Raw genomic sequence first — 22,440 nt, forward strand, 5'->3', positions numbered from 1 at the left:
GACTGTGTCATGAAGACCTGAGCTTCCAAGTAGGAGGACCTGAAATATCCACGTATTGAGAGTCATCACTTTGACTAATGGAGGCTCCTGACCACATATCATCCTAAGCACCTCTTCACAGTGTGTCATTTTTCCAGCTCAGTTGATTTTTGATATATCTCACTTTATCAGTCATTGAGGTGGAAATTTCATCACTCGTCTATGCTTTTTGAGTTTTTCCTCAGTGTTTGTTTGTAATAGGTTTTATGGGTGATTAGTTATGTGAATTGCGGCATTCTCAGTGATGGGAACCTATCTTAATTTCACTCATGAAACCTGCTTCTCTCATAAACTTGGCATAAACCCCGGGTAGAATTTGCTTTTCACTTAAACATACCTTGTTCAAATTAGTGTTTGTACTTTTCATCACTACTTGGTGTGAAAATTAATGGCTGAATTATTATTGGCCACTAACTCAAATGTTTGAGCACTGACTTTTTTGATTTTGTGATGGCACTCATTGGTTACAAGGCTGGGACACACCAGCCTTGTATGACAAATCAGTCAGTCTGTGTTCCACCGGGCACTATCAGATGTCAGGGTTTTACCAAAGCCCCACTGAACAATTTTGTGACAGGAGAGTAATATTTCTGTTCCTTCTACAGATGATCATTTCTGCCTTAAAAGCTTTCACAGTAAAACACGAGAATTGGTATTATCTTCCATGTTATTTTACCTAATGTGACTGCATGTATCTGCCCTAATGAGCAACACAGTGTCCTGATTCAATGCACCAATTTTATAGCATGTGAATATGAGCTGGAACCCTAAGCTATTTAGCAGGTGTGTGACCTTGAGTGCGTTACTTAATTTCTTTGAGTCTAGGTGTTCTTATTGGTAAAAGGTTTAATAGGAGAACCCACCTCATAGGTATATTATAGAGATTAAATGAGATCACACATGAAAAATGAACTTTTAGTGAGTGCTCAACAAATGTTAGCTGTATACATTAAAACTTCTTTTAATCCATTTCTGGCAACTTTTTAGGTACCCCAGGTCTATAGAATCCTCAGGTATATTATCTGTTGTCCATTTATAATGGTTTAACTTTTACTTTGAAGGTTTCTCCTTTTGTTTTTATATTGCATGAATATAATGAGAAGAGCCCACATAACTAATATTTTTCCAGAAATGAATTTTACCATAGTAAGACACATGAATGTTATAGTATGATTTTGTTATAATAGCTTCCTTGCAAGATCATCACGTTCCTATTATTCAAGAGGAAGATTTTAAATAGAGTAGGAAAACTCTATAGGGGATAGTGAAAAAATTATGCAAAAGCAAATGAGCTAAATCTAGTAGTGGCCAGCGAGAGATGCCCTGAAGACACTATTATAATATCTTTTCTCTTTTAAGATAATTTACTTTCCTATTACCATCAGCTCTCATTTAGGTTTTTCGGGACACCACATTCACATAAATCAGGAAATATTATTGAAGACTTACTATGTGCAAGACACAAAGGTGAATAATATCAGAGAGGGTCTTTTAGATGGGGTGATTGTGAATTTTGAATTTGAAAAGTGCTTGGAATTGTTGAATGGAAAGTGACAGTATAGGAAAACTTCGGTGACAATCGGTGATCTTCCCCTTCTCAAGGGCTGTAACCAAAATAGGGTTCAGTCTGGAACAGGAATAACAGCCTAAAACTGGTTTATGTGGACACAAACCAGATAACTCATGGGCTTGTAAAGATCTTTAATCATCCTGCAGTAACTTTCAACCACTATTCCTTGGTTTATTCATGTGCTACTGATGAAGAAGGAGGTGCCACCAAATTGAGATCAATTTGTCAAGATTTTTTTACATTTGTTGCACCAGGAAGGCACAGGTGGATTAGGTCTAGCATCCAGGAAGCTGAGCTGAGCTGGCTTGTGAGAATGGCACAGTTGACTAGCACTGAGTATCACAGGGTCAGGCCAGCTGCAGAAATTATTACCTTTTTACTGAAACATGGGATCACTCTGCCCTGAAAGAATAGAAGAGGATGTAGTCAGGACAATAAACAGCTCTACACACACACACACACACACACACAAAGGCAACAGATTATTAGCAAATAACAAGTCCTGAAGGGCCAGTGAATGAAGAGTGTGACTAACCAAGAATGCTTTTTCCTTGATTGAGACAGTGAGGCATTGATTTCCTGTAGAAATAGTTGCCTTATAATTGTGGATGACTTTCGATGTTGTTTTGAGTGTTTTGTTCCTTACAACGTGCCACCAAAACGGTTACTATTTCAAAGTATGCCCTCAGCGGTGTTGTGCAGAATTTGCTGAACTAGAAAATTAGGTGTGATCGGGCTGGTAAAACGTTCTTTCAGTGAGCCATCCACAGGGAGGTGGCAGAGTATTATTATTCAGAATCCGTATTTTGACAGTGGCCTGTTTATGGACATCCCATAATTTATCCTCTTTCACTACCATTTCTTACCATAGTACTTCAGATTCGTGCCCCAGTTCTGTTCCCAGGTTACACTGGTTTGCTTCTCCAAAGCTGCCCTTTTCTGCCTTGACCTCAGATGGAAGGATTAGTCCCATCAGAGCATTAACTGTCCATACCAAGTCATGGCGTGTATGGCCTGGTGTCAAAGACTCAATGCCCATGTGATGAGCATCACAGAGACTGTTTCACGGCTTTTGTTCTAGGGCTTTGAAGGGGGTGGCTATTATCTGAGATGTTCTGCATATCAGCGACAGTGGGAGGGAGGTATTCTTATAATCTTGTTATTTACTCCCCAAGGGCTATGGATCCTGTGGAAAGGAGTGTGATTCAGCCATTTGGGGGATCTAATGCAGGACCAGTAAGAACTCTGGGCTCATCTCTTGCCCTTTCTGGGAAGGATTACTCACTATCTGCTCCCCAGTCCATCATGAGAAATGTCAGACTCAGTCAGTGGGCAGTGGGGAACCTGGTCCATCCTCTTCCTTTTAGGAAGTTACATAGACCTGTACTCTGTGTTCCCAAGGATGAGAAAGAGGGTCTCCTAACCTGCTCCCTTGTATGACATAAGCCGTACTCACATTTGAGATACATTTTCTTTCTAGCTGCTTATACTTAAGGAATCAGGTTGTCACAGCCAAATGACTATCAGAGCATATATGAAAATGTTCATAAATTGGAGTCCATTTTCTAAGTATCCTAGCATCCTAAGTTAATCTTCCAGATATGTACCACTTGAATCTTTCTTGTGTTATCTGGATGCATTTCTCACAGGGAGAGACATGGGTTTTAATGGGAAATTAAATTCTAATAATTTGGGCATTTTCTGCATATTTCTGTGTATTCTTACTGGACCAGTATTTTGACACTCATGGTTTTCTGAACGCCATCTGAGTGACGGCCTTGTTATCTGAGATCTTTTGCCAATAACATAATGGTAAATTGCATCAATTTTGTAGCTCTTCATCTGCCTCGTGTTTAATGGTTTTTGAGTTGTACATACTGGAAAGGTTCTGCAGATAAAGTATGAGAGGAAAAAAGCATTATGTACATTAGTTGAAATTGACATCATGTTGCCAAACTGTAATAAGCCTTAGGGGAGCTCAGTGTTGAAACTACTCAATTGAATGCTGCAATTTCCCATAACAATTTAAAAGGCCTGCAGGCATGCTAAAGTCCTAGCTGGATCTTTCAGTTAACACTCTGTAACATGACCCCAAAGTCTCATTTACATCACAGCAATTAAAATATATTCCACATTACGTGTTTACTACTATACAGTAATGGAGAAACAATCCAATGAGATGCGACTATTTTCCAAAAATAATCATGGAAATCTTTACGTTCACCATTTCTTCTCTTCAGAGTGGTCTCACCATTGCATGAGCTCAGAGGAGGATGGTGGTTGAAAAAAGGAAACCGAGTGGGGGAGGGGGAAAGGAATACAATCTAGATTGATGATTAACTAGTAGTCATTACTACTTGGTTACCCAGGAGAAATTATGTTAATAGTCTCAGTCTGGTTCATAGGTGACAGGTGTCCATTATGCAAAGTAATGGTTATCTGTGCTAATTGCCCCCCCCACACACACACACACTGGTAGGTTGAAGTAGAGGGACCACAAATTATGAGACTCATGTGCTGCCTACTGTGCTAAGGAAGCAGGTTGAGGGACCACAGATTAAATGTGCTAAAATGACACACCTCCGGGCTGCAGAAATGTGGCCCCTACGCTAGTACAGAAATGCCAGTGCCCAGTTGGGGAACGTGATGGACAGGTAGAGGTGCACTCCCCTGGGGAAGGTGTTTTCTTAAATTAGACTCATTTCCTTAATTCTCCATCCAAATTAATTTTCCTGGTATATGGAGTATAACCGTAACTATTAACTGATATCAACTATTTTGTAAGGAGACAATCACAAGTTCAATTATTTTAAAGCAAAGCCACAGTTGCCGAAATTCTATCATATTTGCTCAACAGCGACTACTGCATTTCGGTCTTGCCTTTCTTTCAAGAAACAGACCAAATCGACTTACTCCAGATTGTTGTGGCGGTTTAATATTCATTGAGTAGCCACAATTTACTAGCTTACCTTGAAAGTGTGGTTTTTAGCAGTTGTCTAGAATGTATCAGCAAGGTAGGGAATACAGTGGCAAAAGTCCAGCTTCTTACTTGGCAGGCAGTCAACAGGCAACCAAGGAAACTGAATTTCTCTCTCTGTGCCTGTTGGTACACTTTCACTTGCACTGCCCTTTTGTGGTCAGGAAGAGGGCTGGAAGAATCCTACTTCAGCAGACATCGGAGAAGGCAACAACTTATCTGCTGAAGTAGGTCCATTTTAATCCATGCCTTGGCTTATCACTACCACTAGTAATAGCATGAAAACCATTTGACTGGGCCACTTACTCTAGAGCCTTTGTGCTCATTATTGATAGGGGCCCCCTTAAGCACGACCTCTTCATGGGGTGCTGGGCTAGATGGCAGTCCCCCACTTACCGCTCAGCAGGTGCCCCTGACAAGACTTGGGTCAGGCCATATGTCCTCCTCTCCCCCTGTTTTTTTTAAGCATTATAAATTATGCACATATTTGTCTTTATGATAGAAAGCATTCAGGAAATCCAGAACAATTGACTAATTGGATATATTTTACCTATTTTTACTTGACTGTATGGATGCATGTATACAAAGTGATAACATTTGAGTATATATCATACATACATAAGCACTTGAAGGTGTCTGACTAAATTTGAGATGTCAAAACATTCTATGTGAGCCTATACCAAGGTAAGCGTATTTATATATCCTGGTAGAGTTTCATTAACATTTGCTTAAAAACACACAATAAACACCAGAGAAGAGCAATAGGAAAGAGAATTGAATTCTCTTGAGTAAGTGCACAGACCGGCTCTGGAAATGTGGGTCCCTTTCCCCATACCCTGACATAACCTCTTCAGTATCTGCTGTGAGCCAAAAAGCTTTCCATAGTTCTTTGGGCAAAGCAAACACTAGGACTGAACCAAGGGCAATTTGAAACCCTGAAGCAACTCTGGGATTGGTTCCCCCCAAGCTTCACCCCTTCAAGGAGGAAGTATGGTATGGGAGTCTCTCTCTGTCCACATCTCTGCAGGTAGGTGCTGTGTTGAACGGGACCCTCAGCTACAGCCCTGAACCAGCATTTCCTGTCCCCCAGGAGTCTGTGAAGAAGGTGCCATTTGGCTGGTTTGGTGTTTTTCAGACTGGGATGAAAACTATCCGGTGGGCAGTAGACAGAGGACATGTTTATTATAGTAATTTTGCCTGTGGGTTACAGAGGCATGAATAACTGCAGTTATCTTTATTCTCCAAATACTTGTGGGTAGTTACCAGGTCTCCACCTCGTTGTTACTAAAATAAACCTTACATAGTTCTTTCATTCTAGAGACTCTTAATCAGATCCATTGCTTCCCTTGAAAGTCCTTCCTGTGTTTGACTACTTCATTTTTACTACCAAGATATAAATATTTGGCTATCACTACAAATGAAATCATTTTGAGATGATCAGTGTGGGAACTAATTTTTTTTCTTGTTTTTTTTTTTTGTCTTTTGTTGTTGTTGTTGCTATTTCTTGGGCCGCTCTCGCGGCATATGGAGGTTCCCAGGCTAGGGGTTGAATCGGAGCTGTAGCCACCGGCCTACGCCAGAGCCACAGCAACGTGGGATCCGAGCCGCGTCTGCAACCTACACCACAGCTCACGGCAACGCCGGATCGTTAACCCACTGAGCAAGGGCAGGGACCGAACCCGCACCCTCATGGTTCCTAGTCGGATTCGTTAACCACTGCACCACGACGGGAACTCCATTCTTGTTTTGATAACATAGTATTTCTGAATAAGCTTGTAAAAATTCAAACCCCAGATTCCATCAAAACATTTTAGCAAAATGTTTCACTACAGATGGATATAGTCTCTTGCTTTCAACCTTTTGGACTGAGTTTTTATACATTTTCCCCTGTCCCAGCTTCCTCAGATAAGCCTAATGATGCTGGGTGTTATTCTGGCACACTGGACCATATTTTCAAATTTAATTATAATAACTGGCCCTTATCAAGGAGACATTATGTTGTATGCCAATCACTGGACTAAATGCTTTTAAAACTGTATCTCATTTAATCTTTATAACATCTCCATAAGATATTGTCATATGCACTTTAGAGAATGAAATTCTGGAAACCAAATCTCACAGGGTTTAAATAACTTGTCCAAGGTTAGAGTCACATAAATTACAAATAGCGGAGCTAGATTTTAGGCATAATCTGTCTGATCAAAAACCTGCCCTGTGTTTCCACCCCAGTTGTATTAGCATAGATTTTTTTTTAATTTTAAAAGTCAAGGTCAGAACTTGTTGGTCCTCTCTCTCTGAGATCACTTTTCTTCATGTAGAATTCAATGGCAGGTGGGCTTTTTCCACATATTGGCAAAAGCCAAAAATGTAAATAAGCTCCCTGTCTTCATCTTCCCAGATTCGCGTCTCCTCATTGGCTGATTTTGAGTAGGCACGTTCCCAGTGGTTTCCTCACGTGTCCTGGAACTGACCTCTTAGAGGACACGTCCATTCCTGAACCGATCCCTGGCATTCTGTGCAGGCAGTTCCTTGACCCCGGGATTGGGGTCTGTTCCACCTGAACCCTTGGAAACCAATGTGGGACAAGAGCACTTATTCAGGGACATACGGGGCATACAAAAACCCAGCCTCTGACCACAATGGCCATGATGTAGGAGAGCCCTTCTAGTAACTAAACCATGTGGATGGGAGACAAGCAAAGGGAATTGTGACTGGGGTCTCCTCTGAAACACAGAGCATCACAGTGAGGTATCTTTCATTCTTCCTAAATTGTCTTTTCCTCAAAGAACAGGTTTGAAAATATGCCCAAGACATTCGATCATTTTAACTTGGTCTTGAATTTTCCACCTTTCTCACTCCTCAGTTGAATTTCACTTGGCTTTTACTTTTGCCTCCCCAGGACTGTGATCTCTGCAAATTTAACCACTGTGGGACTTTTCAATAGGACAACCCTCACTGACTTTGTACTGGTTCTGTTGACATCCTGACACAGTTTGTCGAAGTCTTTGCTGTCGTTTCTCCCACTATCCCCTCTCTTTTTAAAAAAAGGTGCTTAGTTTGGGGTTTGCTTGTTTATGGCTCAAACCCCCTCTTTGTTCTAAGGTTGGAAAGTAGAGTCTACTGTGAAGAGGACAGATTTGGAATTAACTGAAATGGGTTCACATTCCCCTGGGCAGCTTCCTGACTATCGCTCCTTGGATGATTCCATTCCACATTCTGGGCCTTCGTTCTCTCGTGTGAACATGGAGTTTATCATTCTTACCTCACAAGGTTGCTCTGAGGATTAAGTGAGGTCATGTATGTAAAGCACCTGGCATATTTTAAGCCCTCAATAAATAATCAAGATTGAAATTAATAATTCATCAAGGAGCTTTTACGACCACTCTTCAAGAGAGGGATATGTCCAGCACTTAGGGAAATTGTATAATCATTTAAGAAGCTCCTCCAATGGCCTGCAGCATCCCCAGCTGTCACAAATCAGAAATACCCGTCCTTGAGTCACTTTTATGATATAGCAAGCTGTAGTTTGGGGGGAGGGGTTGTTTTTTTGTTTTTTTTGGTGAGGTGGTTTTTTGTTTGTTTGTTTGTTTGTTTTGGCCATGTCTGTGGCATGAGGAAGTTCCCAGGCCAGGGACAGAACCTGTGCAACAGCAGTAACTAGAGCCACAGACGTGACAATGCCAGATCCTTAACTTGCTGAGCCACCAGAGAAATGACCAAGCTGTAGTTGCGTTTAAGCCATTCAGAAGGCTTGCTTATTTTCCTCTTATTAGGGCTAAAGGTTTGAATTTGGTGTTGATGCTCCATAGGCCTTAGAGTTTGGCAACTGTGTCAAAGCCATAAATGGAAGAACACCATGTGGGAGTCCCAGCCTGGCCACGCACTGATTGTTTGACTTGACATTTTTTTAAATTAATTTCTCATATTTCCTCACCTGTAAAACTGGCAAATATCAGAACTTGAGGAGCAGCTCTTAGAAATTGTAATGCAGTGTGCAACCTAGCATGAAAAAGTGTTTAATAAGTGGAGGTTATTGTTTTGATTGTGCATTTGACTGTGGCTGGCATGTCCACAGAGGTGGACATGTATGTTTGAAGGTGGCATGACAGTCTGTGATGCAGTTCAATCAGAACAATACACGGCAGTGATATCAAAGTTGTCTTTTTGGTTGCTTTTTACTTGGTGTATATTTGAGGCCACCTGCATGATAGCATCATCTCTACAGGACACGTTACTGTTCCTTTGCTTTTCCTTCTCAACCCGATAGCATTACTGGCAAAATTTTCAAAGGCCTGGCTCATTTTCAAGCTCTAGTGAGTTAAGTGGTGGCTTCTATTTTCAGGGTTCTGGCTTAAACCATCATAAAAATGCTTAAATAGATATGATGGATATCGGCTGAGCCAGGCAGTCAGACAAATTGAGTACAGTATTTACACTGTACCCTAAAGGTCTGGAAGGTAGGAAAGCTGCATTTGGCTCAGCCGTGTTGGATTCTAGAGCAGCTTTCCAAAAATGATTCTAAGTATGAAGACTATGGCCTTTCCTTGCAGTTTTTCATGTCTTTGCAACCGTCAACCATGTAACTGAATTAATGTATTTTCCTATTATATTACTATTGTCCGTAATTTTTGTTAGAAAAAACAGAATCACTTTTAATTTCAAATTATGCAAGTGAATTGCTGTATTTGTTTTTAAATCATAGTCTATATTCCCACTTTTCCTTACTGGGTAAATTAGCCTCATTATCAGTATTTTTTTTTCTTTTTTGCTCATTTCCAGTTTCTGTTTCCTTCTACATATAAATAATTTTGAAAGAATTTTTAATGATCTGATCAGACTCAAGCCACTTTTCTCTAGCCTCAGGCACTGTTCTATATATTTTCCAATTAAAAATTTCCCAGTATTCAAACTTAATCAGTAGCTATTTTAGTATAGTGCTCCTATTTGTTTCATTTTCTAAGTTTGCGTATTTGCTATTTATGATAAAGCATGAAGAATAATTTTGAGTTTTAAGACAATAAACTCCTATTTATCATTTTAAAAATAAAGACATAGGAGTTCCCACGTGGCTCAGCAGGTCAAGGATCTGGTATTATCACTGCTGTGGCTCTGGTTACAGCCGTGGTGCTAGTTTGACCCTTGGCCTGGAAACTTCCGCATGCCACAGGCATGGCCAAAAAAATTTAAAAAATACAGACAAATGTATCTTTACTCACATGAAACTGTTCATAGTTGTCAAGTAATAATGCGTTGCAAGATCATGTGCATTAAATTATAGATTATATATGGTGCATATATATTCACACACACATGCATACATGTAGTCTGGAAAAGTGAACTAAAATATTACAGGGGCAATAATTTTTAACAGTTTTTTGCTCTTATCTGTATTTTCTATCATTACTGCCTAATGATATATGTTTAATATGAAAAAAATGCAAGAGTTGGGAAGAGAGTGTTGACGCCTGGTCTTCTGTCCCCTCTGTCTCAGCATTTGTCCCTTTTTACCCATCTGCTCCAGCCAGCAGCCTGGCGGTCATTCCCACTGTGTCCTTTTCCTCACCCTCAGTTCAGCCCATCACAGCTCTTACTGTACAGTGTCCGTCTGTCCACTTCTCTTAGTGTCCGATGCCATTTCAGGTTCTCTAGTCCAAGCTCTCCTTCTCTTGCCTGGACTTCTGCAAGACCTCCATCCTCTCTGTTCTCCACACTTCAGCCAGAGGGCTCTTTCCACCCTAAGTCTAATTGATCATGTCTAACGTGACATTTAATATTTTCCAATGCTCACCCATTTTTGGTGGAATAAGGGTGAAACGGTTTAGCCTGTCTCTGAAGTTCTGCCTCTGGCGCCAAGTTTCCACTGGACTCATATCATGTCTCTCCTCCCACTCACTCTGCTCCAGCCCTGCTGGCATTTGTCCACCAAGCTCCCCACCTCCCCGCCCCCCACCTCCACATGCTGTTTGAACAATTCTCTCAGCCTGATGTGTTCTACTGTCAACCCCTTCCCTGTAACACATACTTGTGACCAGACTAAATTTTATTTATCTAGTGGCTCTCCGCCTAAACGTCATTCAAAATCTGTCCTTTTTTTGGCTCTCAATCTCAATCACACCCCATCTTCTATTCTCTTTCTCAGCAACTTGCACTTTTTGGCCTCGTTTGTTACATTTTTAGTTGCATATTTGTTTGTGCGATTCATTGTTTAACCTCTCTCTCCCCTTTCATATTAAAAGAGGGTAGAGACTATGTCTTGTTCACCACTCCATTCCCAGCATCTCTCACTGTGCCTGACATGTATGATGAATGAATTTAAAAAATTAATGATCACTCTGCCTTGTGTGCAATTCCATGTCAATGCGTGTAGATCCATTTCATTCTTTTGAATTGCTGTTGAGTGTTCCTCCAGCGGTCTTGTCTTACTCTTTCATCTAATCTGACCTTCTCTGCCTTTTCATTGTTGTGTGTAAATCATTTATATTTATATTTAATACAGTTTTGATATGATTAGTTTTCCCTTTTCCATCCATTTACTTTTGATCTGTTTGTGTCTTTATATCTAAGAATGTTTCTTGGAAGCAGCATATAATCAGGCCTTGTTTTTATTTTTTTAATCCAGTATGAAAATCTCAGCATTTTGTGCTGTTTAGAACTTTTACATCTAATGTGATTATTTGCTTAGTTAAATTTAAGTCTCTTATCTTGCTATTGTATTCCATTCCCCCTGCATGTTCCTTGATTCTTTCTTTTTTTTCTTTGAATTACTTAACTATTTTTTATACTTCCTTTTTTGTGATTCCATCATTTCTTTTGTTGGCTTATTGGCTCTAACTCTTAGTTTTGTTATTTTAGTGGTCTAAAGTATATATCTTGGAGTTCCTTGCTAGCAGATTAAGGATCCTGCATTGTCACTGAGGTGGCTTCGGTCACAGCTATGGTGCAGTTTTGATCCCTGGCCCAGGAACTTCCATATGCAGCATAGGAGTGCCCCCCAAAAAGTATACATCTTTAGTATAATAGTCTACCTTCAGGTGATATTATGCTACTTAGCATGTAATATAAAAACCTTGCAATAGTATACTTCTGTTTCCCTACCTCCTTCCTTTGTGCTACTATTGCAATAAATTTTACTTGCAGGTATGTTGTAAAATTTGTAATACTGGTTATGATATTTTTGCTTAAAAAGACATCTATCTTTTAAAGAGATTTAAATAATAACAAAAGTGTCATATATTTAACCATGTAGTTACCATTTTCAAGAGCTTCTTCCTTTGTATAGATCCATATTTCTATCTTATGGTATTTTCCTTTGGCCAAGAGGACTTCCATTGTATTTCTTATAATGAGAGTCTATTGATGATTAACCTTTTTTTTTTTTTTTTTTTTTTTTTTTGTCTTTTTGCCTTTTCTAGGGCCGCACCTGCAGCACACAGAGGTTCCCAGGCTAGGTGTCCAATTGGAGCCATAGCCGCCAGCCTTCGCCACAGCCACAGCAATGCCAGATCCAAGCCGAGTCTGCAACCTACACTACAACTCATGGCAACGCTGGATCCCCAACCCACTGAGCAAGGCCAGGGATCGAACCCGCAACCTCACGGTTCCCAGTCGGATTCGTTAACCACTGAGTCATGGTGGGAACTCTGATGATTAACCTTTGTGTGTCTGAAAAGGTAGTTAATCTGCTTTAACTTTTAAGAGACATTTTCATTGGGTATAGGACTCTATGGTGATAGTTTTCTTTATTCTTGCTTACATTATTTCCAATGAGAAACAATTTAATGAAACTTTTTCTTGGGTCTGCTTTAAGACTTATTCCTTACTATTGCTTTTGAACAATTTTGATCATAATCAAATGCCTTGGTATGATTTTCTTTATATTTCTTGTACCCAGGGTTTGTTGAGCCTCTGGGATATTGTGTCATTATCATTTATCAAACTTGAGAGTACTTTGATTGTTATTTCTTCAAAATTTTTCTGTTGCCTCCTCTCTTCTTCTCCAGTTACATCTGTATTGGCCTCTTGAAGTAGTCCTACACCTCACCAATGATGTATTTATTTATTTATTTTCTTTCTCTGTGCTTCATTTTATATAGTTCCCATTACTATATCTTTAAGCTCATTAACCTTTTCTTCTGCATTGCCTAATCTGCCAACCATCTTATTCAGTGTATGTTCCATCTAAGATACGGTCATCTCTAGAAGTTTGCTTTTGTTCTTTTTATGTAGTTCATGTCTCCATTTAATTTTTTAAGCATATGGGATACAGCTATAAGTGTATCATGTCCTTATCTATTAATGCTAATATCCATGTCAATTCTGGATCAGCTTCAATTGCTTGACTTTTCTCATTATTTTCCTGTTGCTTTGCATGCCAGGCACTCTTTGATCAGATGACAGACACTGTGAATTTTATTGTGCTGGTTACTTTTCTGTTTCTATAATATTCTCAAGCTTTGTTATGGGACGGTTAAGCTACTTGGAAACACTTTTATCCTTTCTGGTCTTGCTTTTATGATTTTTTTATTGAGACCAGAACCATGTTTAGTCTAGTGCTAATTATTCCCCACAATTGAGGCAAGACCATTTTGAGTACATTGCCTAATAAATTATGATACTTTTCCAGTCTGGCTGGAAAACTATACACTAATTCTTGGCTCTGTTTGAACTCTGGATACTGTTCCCTGCAATTCATTGGTCCTTTAGAGGGGAAGTGTTGCCCCAGGGAGACATTTGGTAATGTCTCAGGACATTTTTTATTGTCATTACTAGGGATGCTACTGGTATCTTGTGGATAGAGTCTAGGAATGCTGCTAAACATCCTACTATAGGATAGCCCCCAACAAAAAGTTTTTGCATCTAAAATGTCAGTAATGCCAGTGTTGAGAAACTCAGCTATAATCCTTTCAAATCATTCTTTCTCTGGCCTCTGTTACTCTCCTCATGCACAGGTACTGGTCAGTATTCTGTTGAATTCTCAAGAAGGACCCTTTGCTGACCTGCAGAATTCTTGCTCCGTGCAGCTCTCTTTTTTCCAACACTTTGTCCTGCAGAGGCTTATCACCTGTTCCACCAGACTTTCAGCCCTGTCTCTTTAGCTTAGGAAGTCAGCTGGGCTCTTCCTGGGTTCCTCTTCCCTGTGCAACAGCCTGAAAACTCTCAAGACAGTGAGCAAGGGCAGTCAGGGGCTCATCTTGTTTGTTTCCCTTTCTCAAGGTGCACTGTCCTTCGGTTTCTTCATGTCAAAATCTTGAAAACTTGGTTACATGTTTGTTGTTGTTATGATTTTAGATAGGAGGGTAAATCCTGTTCCCATTACTCCATCTTGGCTGGAAGCAGAAGTTGACTTATTAATTATTGCTATCAAATGTGTTCTTGATTTCCTATCGTATTTAAAGAAAGCAACCATTTTTAATTTTCTCAATCACTAATTATTTGCTGTATTTATTTTTCTCTGTACCTGTATCTTCTCAACAAGCATCACTTTTTATACTTACGGTACACTCTTCTTTCCCTATATTTCTTTTCACAGTTTTCTTTGTGTTTTAATTTGGTGTATCAAACATGATAGTTAAATTCACTTGCATTCTTCTATTTGAAACTGTGAGCACAATTTTAGTTATGCTTGAATTTAGCATTATCTAAAAAAAGTCACCATAATATGATTTTATTTTTGTACTTAATTATTTCACTTCTTTGATTTATAAATTTGTCTCAGGAAACAAAATTTCCTCTAAAATGAACAATAGCAATTGATTTCATCTTGAGTTCAATTGGCAGTAATCTAGCTTTTCAATAAAGGAAACATGTTAAAGTTCTTGTGGTTGCAAACTTGTATTTACTGTTTGATTAACATAATTGGTAATAAATCATAAACACTAACTTACTAGGGAAAATATGAATTGTGAATAACAAAAGGCAAAATTTTCTTGTTCAAATAATTTAGATCTTTGAACTATTTTGGAGTAAATTAATGTTTCTCTGAAGGTTGTTTATTCTTTTCATTGAGCTTTTCCAAACTATTATAAAGTCAGGGGAACATCTATGCAGAAGATATGCAAGGTAACATTCAGGAATTTTGTTTGTTTTGCCTTTTTGTCTTTTTAGGGCTGCACCCTCGACATATGGAGGTTCCCAGGCTAGGGATCAAATCAGAGCCAGCCTACACCACAGCCACACCAACGCCAGATCCAAGCCGAGTCTGCAACCTACACCACAGCTCATGGCAATGCCAGGTCCTTAACCCACTGAGCGAGGCCAGGGATCAAACCTACAACCTCATGGTTCCTAGTCAGATTTGTTTCCGCTGCGCCACGACAGGAACTCCCATTCAGGAATTTGTAATCCTCACAGAAAATAAATAACAAGGAAATTGTGAGTTTGACCACGAGGTCACTTAATCCTTTGGGTTTAGACACTTGTTTTTATTTCAGTTGCTGGAATGGTAGCGTATAGATGTTTTTATGGATGTTTGTCATAGACCTGAGCGATTTTAATCACTGCCATCAAGGGTTTTAAAAACATACAAAGTCCAATTAAAATCCGATTACTTCCTAAAGTTACAATTTGAAACTGTTTCTTTGGAATTAGAAACATGTTGTGAAACAATGTGATCATGTCTTTGAGTTCTCAGGCCATGTTTTACAGCCTGTTTAAATAATATATCTGAAACAGAGGACCTGATCCCTTGCCTAGTGTCCCTAAGGCAAGACTACCTGCCTGCTCATTTAATCAGTCAAATACTTTGCAAGCTATTGAGAAAAAAAAACAAAAACAAATAACCAAATAATGGAATTTGCCTTAAGGCCAGCTGTGCTTTCCAGAGAAATGCTCTGGGTAGGAACCAAGTGGTTTTTCAGGGAGCTAATGGGAAGTAACCAGATCAGCTTGATGTCCTCATATACTTGCTGTAGTAATCAGTTCAACCAAAAGTTTTCAGTCACCTTTCTCTCTAATAGTTTTCCTTCCTTTTCAAAGGCCCTGCCCACTGATGCAGCAGTGGCCCTGTTCCTTAACTGCTTTATGCAGAATGTGCACTTGGTGACCTTCTTCTTCCTGTAGGACTGTGCAACCACCATCAAAGTGCTTCAACAATTTAGCGCCACTTAAGCAGCTGCGTTTTTTTAACCTTCTCATCTTCAGCTCTGAGTGTATGAGATAATGCAGAACACTGCCTTTTGAAGTCATACTGAACTCAATGACTTCCATCAGAAGCATAGCAGTAGTTGCAAATGTTACAGTGTAAATTAAATCCTTGAAGGGTTTGAACCATGTGGAAAACTGGAAGGACAGAAGCAAAGGACTTTTTATTGTTTGGTATCTCTAGGCTCAATACACTTGTCTTTGTCTTTGATTATATATTTGAATACTCTATCTCAATTTTTCACAGCACTTTAGGATTGCTTCACAAATAAAGTCAGATATTTGATGCTAGAGGTGTTCTCTAAAACTCACAAATACCTAAAATTATCTTTTAATTATTAATTAACATTTCATTGGAATTGACATATAAACATTGGTAACATTAGCCACAAGAATACATCTTTGCTAGTGATGATATATGTTCATGTTATTATGTTAAAGAGCTATTGCTTATCTGATTTGCAAGACTGAAAAAAATGTATCATGTAATATTGTATCACTCTATCGAAAATAAAATACTTTTTACATTCAAAGATCCAAAGGGACAAAGAAAAATACAAAATGGAAATATGTATGGTCTAACTTAGACTTTGGCAAATCTTTTCTTTTCTTCTTCTTCTCTTTTTTTTTTTTTTTTTTTTTTTTTTTGTCTTTTTAGGGCCACACCCTAGGCATGTGGAGGTTCCCAGGCTAGGGGTCTAATCGGAGCTGTTGCTGCCGGCCTATGCCAGAGCCACAGCAGGGCCAGATCCGAGTGGCATCTACAACCTACACCACAGCTCATGGCAATGCTGGATCCTTGACCCACTGAGCAAGGCCAGGGATCGAACCTGAAACCTCATGGTTCCTAGTCGGATTCATTTCCACTGTGCTATGACAGGAACTCCAACACTTATTTTTTAAAATATGCCAACTGAGGGCAAGAAATGGATACTTTATAATGATTTCAAATGCCAAAACTCTTATTACTAAAAATGCTTAAATTACAATACTTTTCTGGTCAATGAAAAGCTTTTTGATGATCAGTTTGTTATGAGAATCTGTATAACCTTTCCTCCAAAGAGAGCAAGATTATTTTGGAAACAAAATTTTCCTTGAACTCAGGCATATTTTTTCACTCTGTATGTTACCCGTTTCCCTCACTAAACATGTATTTCCTGAGGGCAGGAACATTGTTTGATTTAGTGCCCAGCATATTAATAAATAAATATTCAATAAATATTTTCCTAAAGTAACTTTTGTTTGTTGGAATAACAAGAGTGAATTGGTATGTTGTTTTAATCCTATTGTACAAAAATAGTCCCTGTCACCTAACTTTAAAATTGTGCATTGCCCTAAATTGAAGAAAGCTACATTAAGGGAAATCCAATCTCTACTAAAAGCTATTGGAAGAATTTGTAAAGAGAAAAAATGGACTAATGAATCAGAAGGGGTCAGTGAAAAATTAATTTAAAAAGAAATCAGATTCATCAAAAAGAAGAAAAGGATAGTGAAGCCAAGATCCATTTCAACAGCCAAGAAAACATTTAGTGACTACTTTTAACAGCCCAGCTCCATGCATAGCAGAGACATGTGGAACCCCATGGGAGGTGCCCATCAATATGGGAAGGGGAGGATTTTGTTTGGTTGAAGAGGTAGCAGAAGGGGCAGCCAACTTTTCCAAGCATAGGCTCTGGAACTCTGGGGTCATTTCAGCTCAGCGTTCCCCTGCTCTCCTCACTCTTGGTTGGAAGGCAAGAATTAAAAGTGAAAAGCATTAGGAACTGTCATTTTGCTCAGAAATAATCAAGACTTGTGTTCACCAAAGGGGAAATGTGGTGGGAGTGGGGGTGAGGGATAAACTAGGAGGTTGGGATTAACATGTACACACTGCTATGGAGTTCCTGTCATGGCACAGCAGGAACGAATCTGACTAGGAACCATGAGGTTGCAGGTTCGATCCCTGGCCTCACTCATTGGGTTAAGGATCCGGCGTTTCCATGAGCTATGGTGTAGGTCGAAGACGTGGGGCTCGGATCTGGCGTTCCTGTGGCCATGGCGTAGGCCAGCAGCTGTAGCTCTGATTGGACCCGTAGCCTGGGAACTTCCATATGCCGTGGGTGTGGCCCTAAAAAGCAAAAAACAAACACCATGTACACACTACTATATATAAAGTAGACAAGTAGCAAGGACCTACTGAGAGCACAGAGAAATTTACCCAATACTGTGCAATAACCTAGATGAGAAAAGAATCTGAAAAAGAATGGATATACATATATGTACAACTGATTCATTTTGCTGTACACCTGAAACTAACACAACATTTAAATCAGCTATCCTCCAATAAAATTTAATTTTAAAAATGTAATCAAGAAAAAAACAAAACTGGTTCCTGTTGTGGCTCAGCAGTAATGAACCCGACTAAGTATCCATGAAGACACAGGTTCCATCCCTGGCCTTGCTCAGTGGGTAAGGGATCCAGTGTTGCCATGAGCTGTGGTGTAGGTTGCAGACACAACTCCGATCCCTCATTACTGTGGCTGTGGTGTTGGCCAGTAGCTGCAGCTCCAACTCAACTCAGCCCGGCAAATAACACATGCACAGGTGCGGTCCTAAAAAGACCAAAAAAAAAAAAAAAAAGAAGAAGAAGAAGAAGAAGAGACAAACAAACAAAAAGACTTGGTGACAGTGTAGATGTGAGCTGAAGGCCCATGGGTGCATCAGAGTTGGCAAGGAGACCCCATGTTGGAAGCACATTAAAGGGCAGAGTATGATCTGGACCCTGAGATCGAAGGATGAATTGAGAGGGAGGGGGATTTCATGGGCAAGAAAATAGCTGTGTAGAAGTCCAATCCTGAGGACATGGAACCAAAGAGAAGACCAGGGCCACCAGGAGTCATTTGTTTCGAGTTGATGATGGAGTCACTCAAGGCACAAGTGAGTTTAGGAAAGGAGTAGGGCAGGGGAAATGCTGAGGGCTGCAGACAAGGCCTTCAGGGACCAGCAGATTGAAAGACAAAATGAGCAAGAATAAAGGCAAAAGAGAAGACCACTTGAAATGTGGATCAGCCCTGGGCAACTGTATATTTAGCAGCAGAGTCTCTTCTACCCACTTTGAGCCCTGTCAGTTGAGCCAGTTCAGGAAAAAGAGAGTTGCTGGGCAGAGAAACACAATGGGCTCTGGTCCCTCTAACTTACTCTTGCTTCTGGCACTTACTGGAAACTAGCCCTATCGCATCAGCCACTTGAATTGCCTTACATAATAAGATCATACTGATTAAATTCATTTTCTAGAGAGGAAAATGCTTTAGAAGGAGAAGAGTGGTCGAGAAGGATCAGCTTTTTCAAGACATTTAAGTCCTTAACACGTGATAATTATGCCCTCCTAAGGAAAAGGTTTTATAAAAAATAATAAAATGGGCATTTGAAAAAGTGTCACTTCTAAGAAGCTCCCAATTTACTCTTGCTCTTTAAAAAGAAATTAAAAGATTGGGTCACTGCTGGTTCAATCCCTGGCCCAGGAACTTCTGCATGCCATGGGTGTGGCCAAAAAAGAAAAATAAAATAAAAAAAGCAAAAAGTGGTATATGTTTTTGTAAGAAAAAGAAAAGAAATTTATTTGTGAATGGAGAAAATGCAGCAAGAGAAAATGTTTCCATGGTGGAAAATATAGGAAACATATCAAGGCCAATTTTTGGCTGGATTCTGTATCCAGATTTGAGCCTGAGTTTAATTTTTCTGTTGTTTGTTTGAATGTGAAAACGCAGCTCTAGGAACTTGAACAAGCAGCCATAACTCTCATTGGCCAGAAAGCCTGCCTCCTGTCCAAATAACGCAGGACATCTTACACTGATTTCACACATTATCCTTTCTCGTGGAAAGCGAGTTTCCTAGAGAGGCAATAGAACTGGTACTTTGCACCATTCTCCAGATTGAGAAGGATGGTGAGTAGGCAGCTTTTAGATGAATGTTATGCTGACATCATGCAAACCTTTTATCTCCCCAGACAGGCCAATGAGAACTGAACCCCGAGCCTAATTTGTCACAGCCAGGACCGATGTGCACGCGGAAGGAATGAAGTATGGATGTGAAAGAACGTAGGCCTTACTGCTCCCTGACCAAGAGCAGGCGGGAGAAGGAACGGCGGTACACCAATTCCTCCGCGGACAATGAGGAGTGTAGGGTACCGACACAGAAGTCTTACAGCTCCAGCGAAACCCTGAAAGCTTTCGATCACGATTCCTCACGGCTGCTTTATGGAAACCGAGTGAAGGATTTGGTCCACAGAGAAGCGGATGAGTACAGCCGACAAGGTAGGTCGTTGTTCTAGTAAAACAAGGCGTGGTCAGCTGGTGCTAACTGGCAGGTGTCATTTTTTTTTCCCCCTTTGAGGCCACGTGATTATTTTCTTTGATTGATGTCCTAACCTCTGATTCCGATTTGGAGCTATTGAATGATCCTGGAGTAGTCCATATGAGCGGTAGAAAGGCGCCCAGGGGCGCCTCGAGCTCAGATGCGGGTAACCTCACATGTAGAGAATCATCCACATCTAGAAAGTCGCGATTCTGCATGTGGCCACAGTGTAGGCGCATGAACTTGACACTGAGGTCTCCGGGGCTCCCTTCCGGGCTCAGGAAGGTGCTCACAGACACTGTTTTTATACTTCGAACTGGCGGTAAGGAGTACAGGAACTGTCGGTGAGGAAACTCCTCTTTCCGTCAGAGGAAAGTAGGATTTCTTCCTCCCGATCATGTCCTCATCCATCCAGCACAGCTGGCTGTGTCTGTCTATCAATAGAAAAGCCTGCTTCGGAAGGGTTCCATTTTCTCTCTCCAAGGCAACTTGGGGCATTAAGGTTAGACCTTAAAAGATTCTAGCTTCCCATAATATAATCCATTATAGTCTTGTCATTCACATGTATTTGTTGTACATTTTTACACTCTGTTTTCTGCCTGCATATTCCGCCAGTGGAGTAATGACTTCTGTAACTTTGTGTCCCAATCCCAAAACTCCTGACTACTATGCTTTAAAGATAGTAGCTTCTAAAGAAATTAGGCATACACAGGCACATTTGTTTCTTCTCCCACGGTCTTGAGACGTGGGCGAGAGCACTGCTAATAAAAGTAAGATCAGCTTACATCTGTATTGCACAGTCCATTGACCTAGAACCTAGTATCCCTTGGCTAATTTCATCAGGAAACAAGGAAAAATAAACTTTCAAACTAAATAATATATTCATTCTTTTCCAGTCACCTTACGGAAAGTGTGAGTAACAGCTTACTACAGAACAGGAACACATTTAGGAAAAACTAAGAATGCAGTAAATCAATCAAAAGTTTGAAATTTTTCCATCGTTCTTTTCTTCTCTACATTGTAAGCCATCCTAACTAGATTGAAATAGCGTTCACTCACCTAAGTCAGTTTACGTCCAGAAGACTCATTTAATTGGCCAAAGAGAGATTTTTTTTTCTTTCCCCACTAAAGCATGCCTTACTAATCACTGGTATCAAATGATATGAAAGAGGACAAACAAGCTTAACATTTTTAATCCAGTTTTTAAGGGAGGCTACAGAACCCACACTTGAGATATGTCCTCTTTGTTAAATTAAAGGACTTGGGTTCATTGTATAATGGACAATCATTCTAAACCCAGTTTTTCCTTTTCTGTTGCCTACACAGCCGACATAGATTATCAGGGTACATTTTTCACCAATTTAAAAAATAGCAGGGAGTTCCCATCATGACTCAGTAGTTAACAAATCCGGCTAGGATCCATGAGGATGCAGGTTCGATCCCTGGCCTCGCTCAGTGGGTTAAGGATCTGGCATTGCCACGAGCTGTGGTGTAGGCCGGACACTACAGCTCCGATTTAACCCCTAGCCTGGAACCTCCATATGCTGTGGGTGCAGCCCTGAAAAGACAAAAGAGACAAAACAAAATTTTAAAAAATAGCAGTTACTGTAGAAATGCATGTGATCTGAACCTGGTGTGGAGTATTGCAGTTTTTAACAAAAATAACGGTGTAGTGTTCTATGGGGGAAAATACATCGTGGAATACTATTAGAGGGAAAAAAAACACAAAAAACATAAAAAACAGTATATGGGGGATGATGCACGGAGGAAGCTCATCTCTACCCCAAGCAAGCATTCTGTTTTGGCAGAGAGGAGGATGCTCAAAGAGGGTAAAAATAGCGAGCTGAAATTGTCACCTCCTAGGCAGCATTAATCCAGTGCAGACTGTGGTTGATGACATGGCGATACCATCTGTGGGAGCACTGGGACAGACAGTCCTATTACTAGCTCCCTGCCAGCCAAGGACCTGAGGATGAAAAGAACAGAGGAAACAGGGAGAGCAAGGCAGCCGACAGAGGCCTCTTGTCAGGAGAAGCTGCATGGAGTAGTGAGAAGAGGTTTAAGAGCAGAAGTGAAAGGAAAAGCAAAAGTGCAGTGCAGGATGGTGCTGCAATTCACTTGACACGTTCATAAATCAGACAGTATTAAAAACATAAATGGAATGCGCTGCTATTTATAGCTAGTGGGCGCTGATTCCTTACAGCCCTCTGCTCAGTTGCTGCGCAGGTACATGCGGCATCATTTAAGCCACCTTGGGAGTGGATTCCAGGAGTGTCCTCCTTCTGCAGGTTGAGACACTCAAGGCTTGGAGGCTTGAGATCCCAGGGCCCAAGGGGGCTGCACTGGCACGTGAACCCAGGCCTGTCTGCCTCCGGCCCTCAGT

The 22,440-nt window shown here is 40.3% G+C and overlaps 1 protein-coding gene across 17 annotated transcripts in view; it reads left to right on the top strand.

Moving 5' to 3' along the window:
• The window catches only part of TENM3 (teneurin transmembrane protein 3), a 2,583,558-nt gene that overhangs the window by 2,116,690 nt on the left and 444,428 nt on the right, over window positions 1–22,440 (top strand). For all 17 annotated transcript variants that reach the window (XM_021076354.1, XM_021076353.1, XM_021076364.1 and 14 more), the window contains one exon: window positions 19,711–20,017. In XM_021076354.1, the coding sequence (XP_020932013.1) occupies window positions 19,786–20,017 (232 nt within the window). In that variant the 5' untranslated portion in view covers window positions 19,711–19,785. The remainder of the gene's footprint in view (window positions 1–19,710; window positions 20,018–22,440) is intronic.

The sequence above is a fragment of the Sus scrofa genome, chromosome 15, assembly GCF_000003025.6.
Source record: "Sus scrofa isolate TJ Tabasco breed Duroc chromosome 15, Sscrofa11.1, whole genome shotgun sequence".
In the NCBI taxonomy this organism is placed as follows: Eukaryota; Metazoa; Chordata; class Mammalia; order Artiodactyla; family Suidae; genus Sus; species Sus scrofa.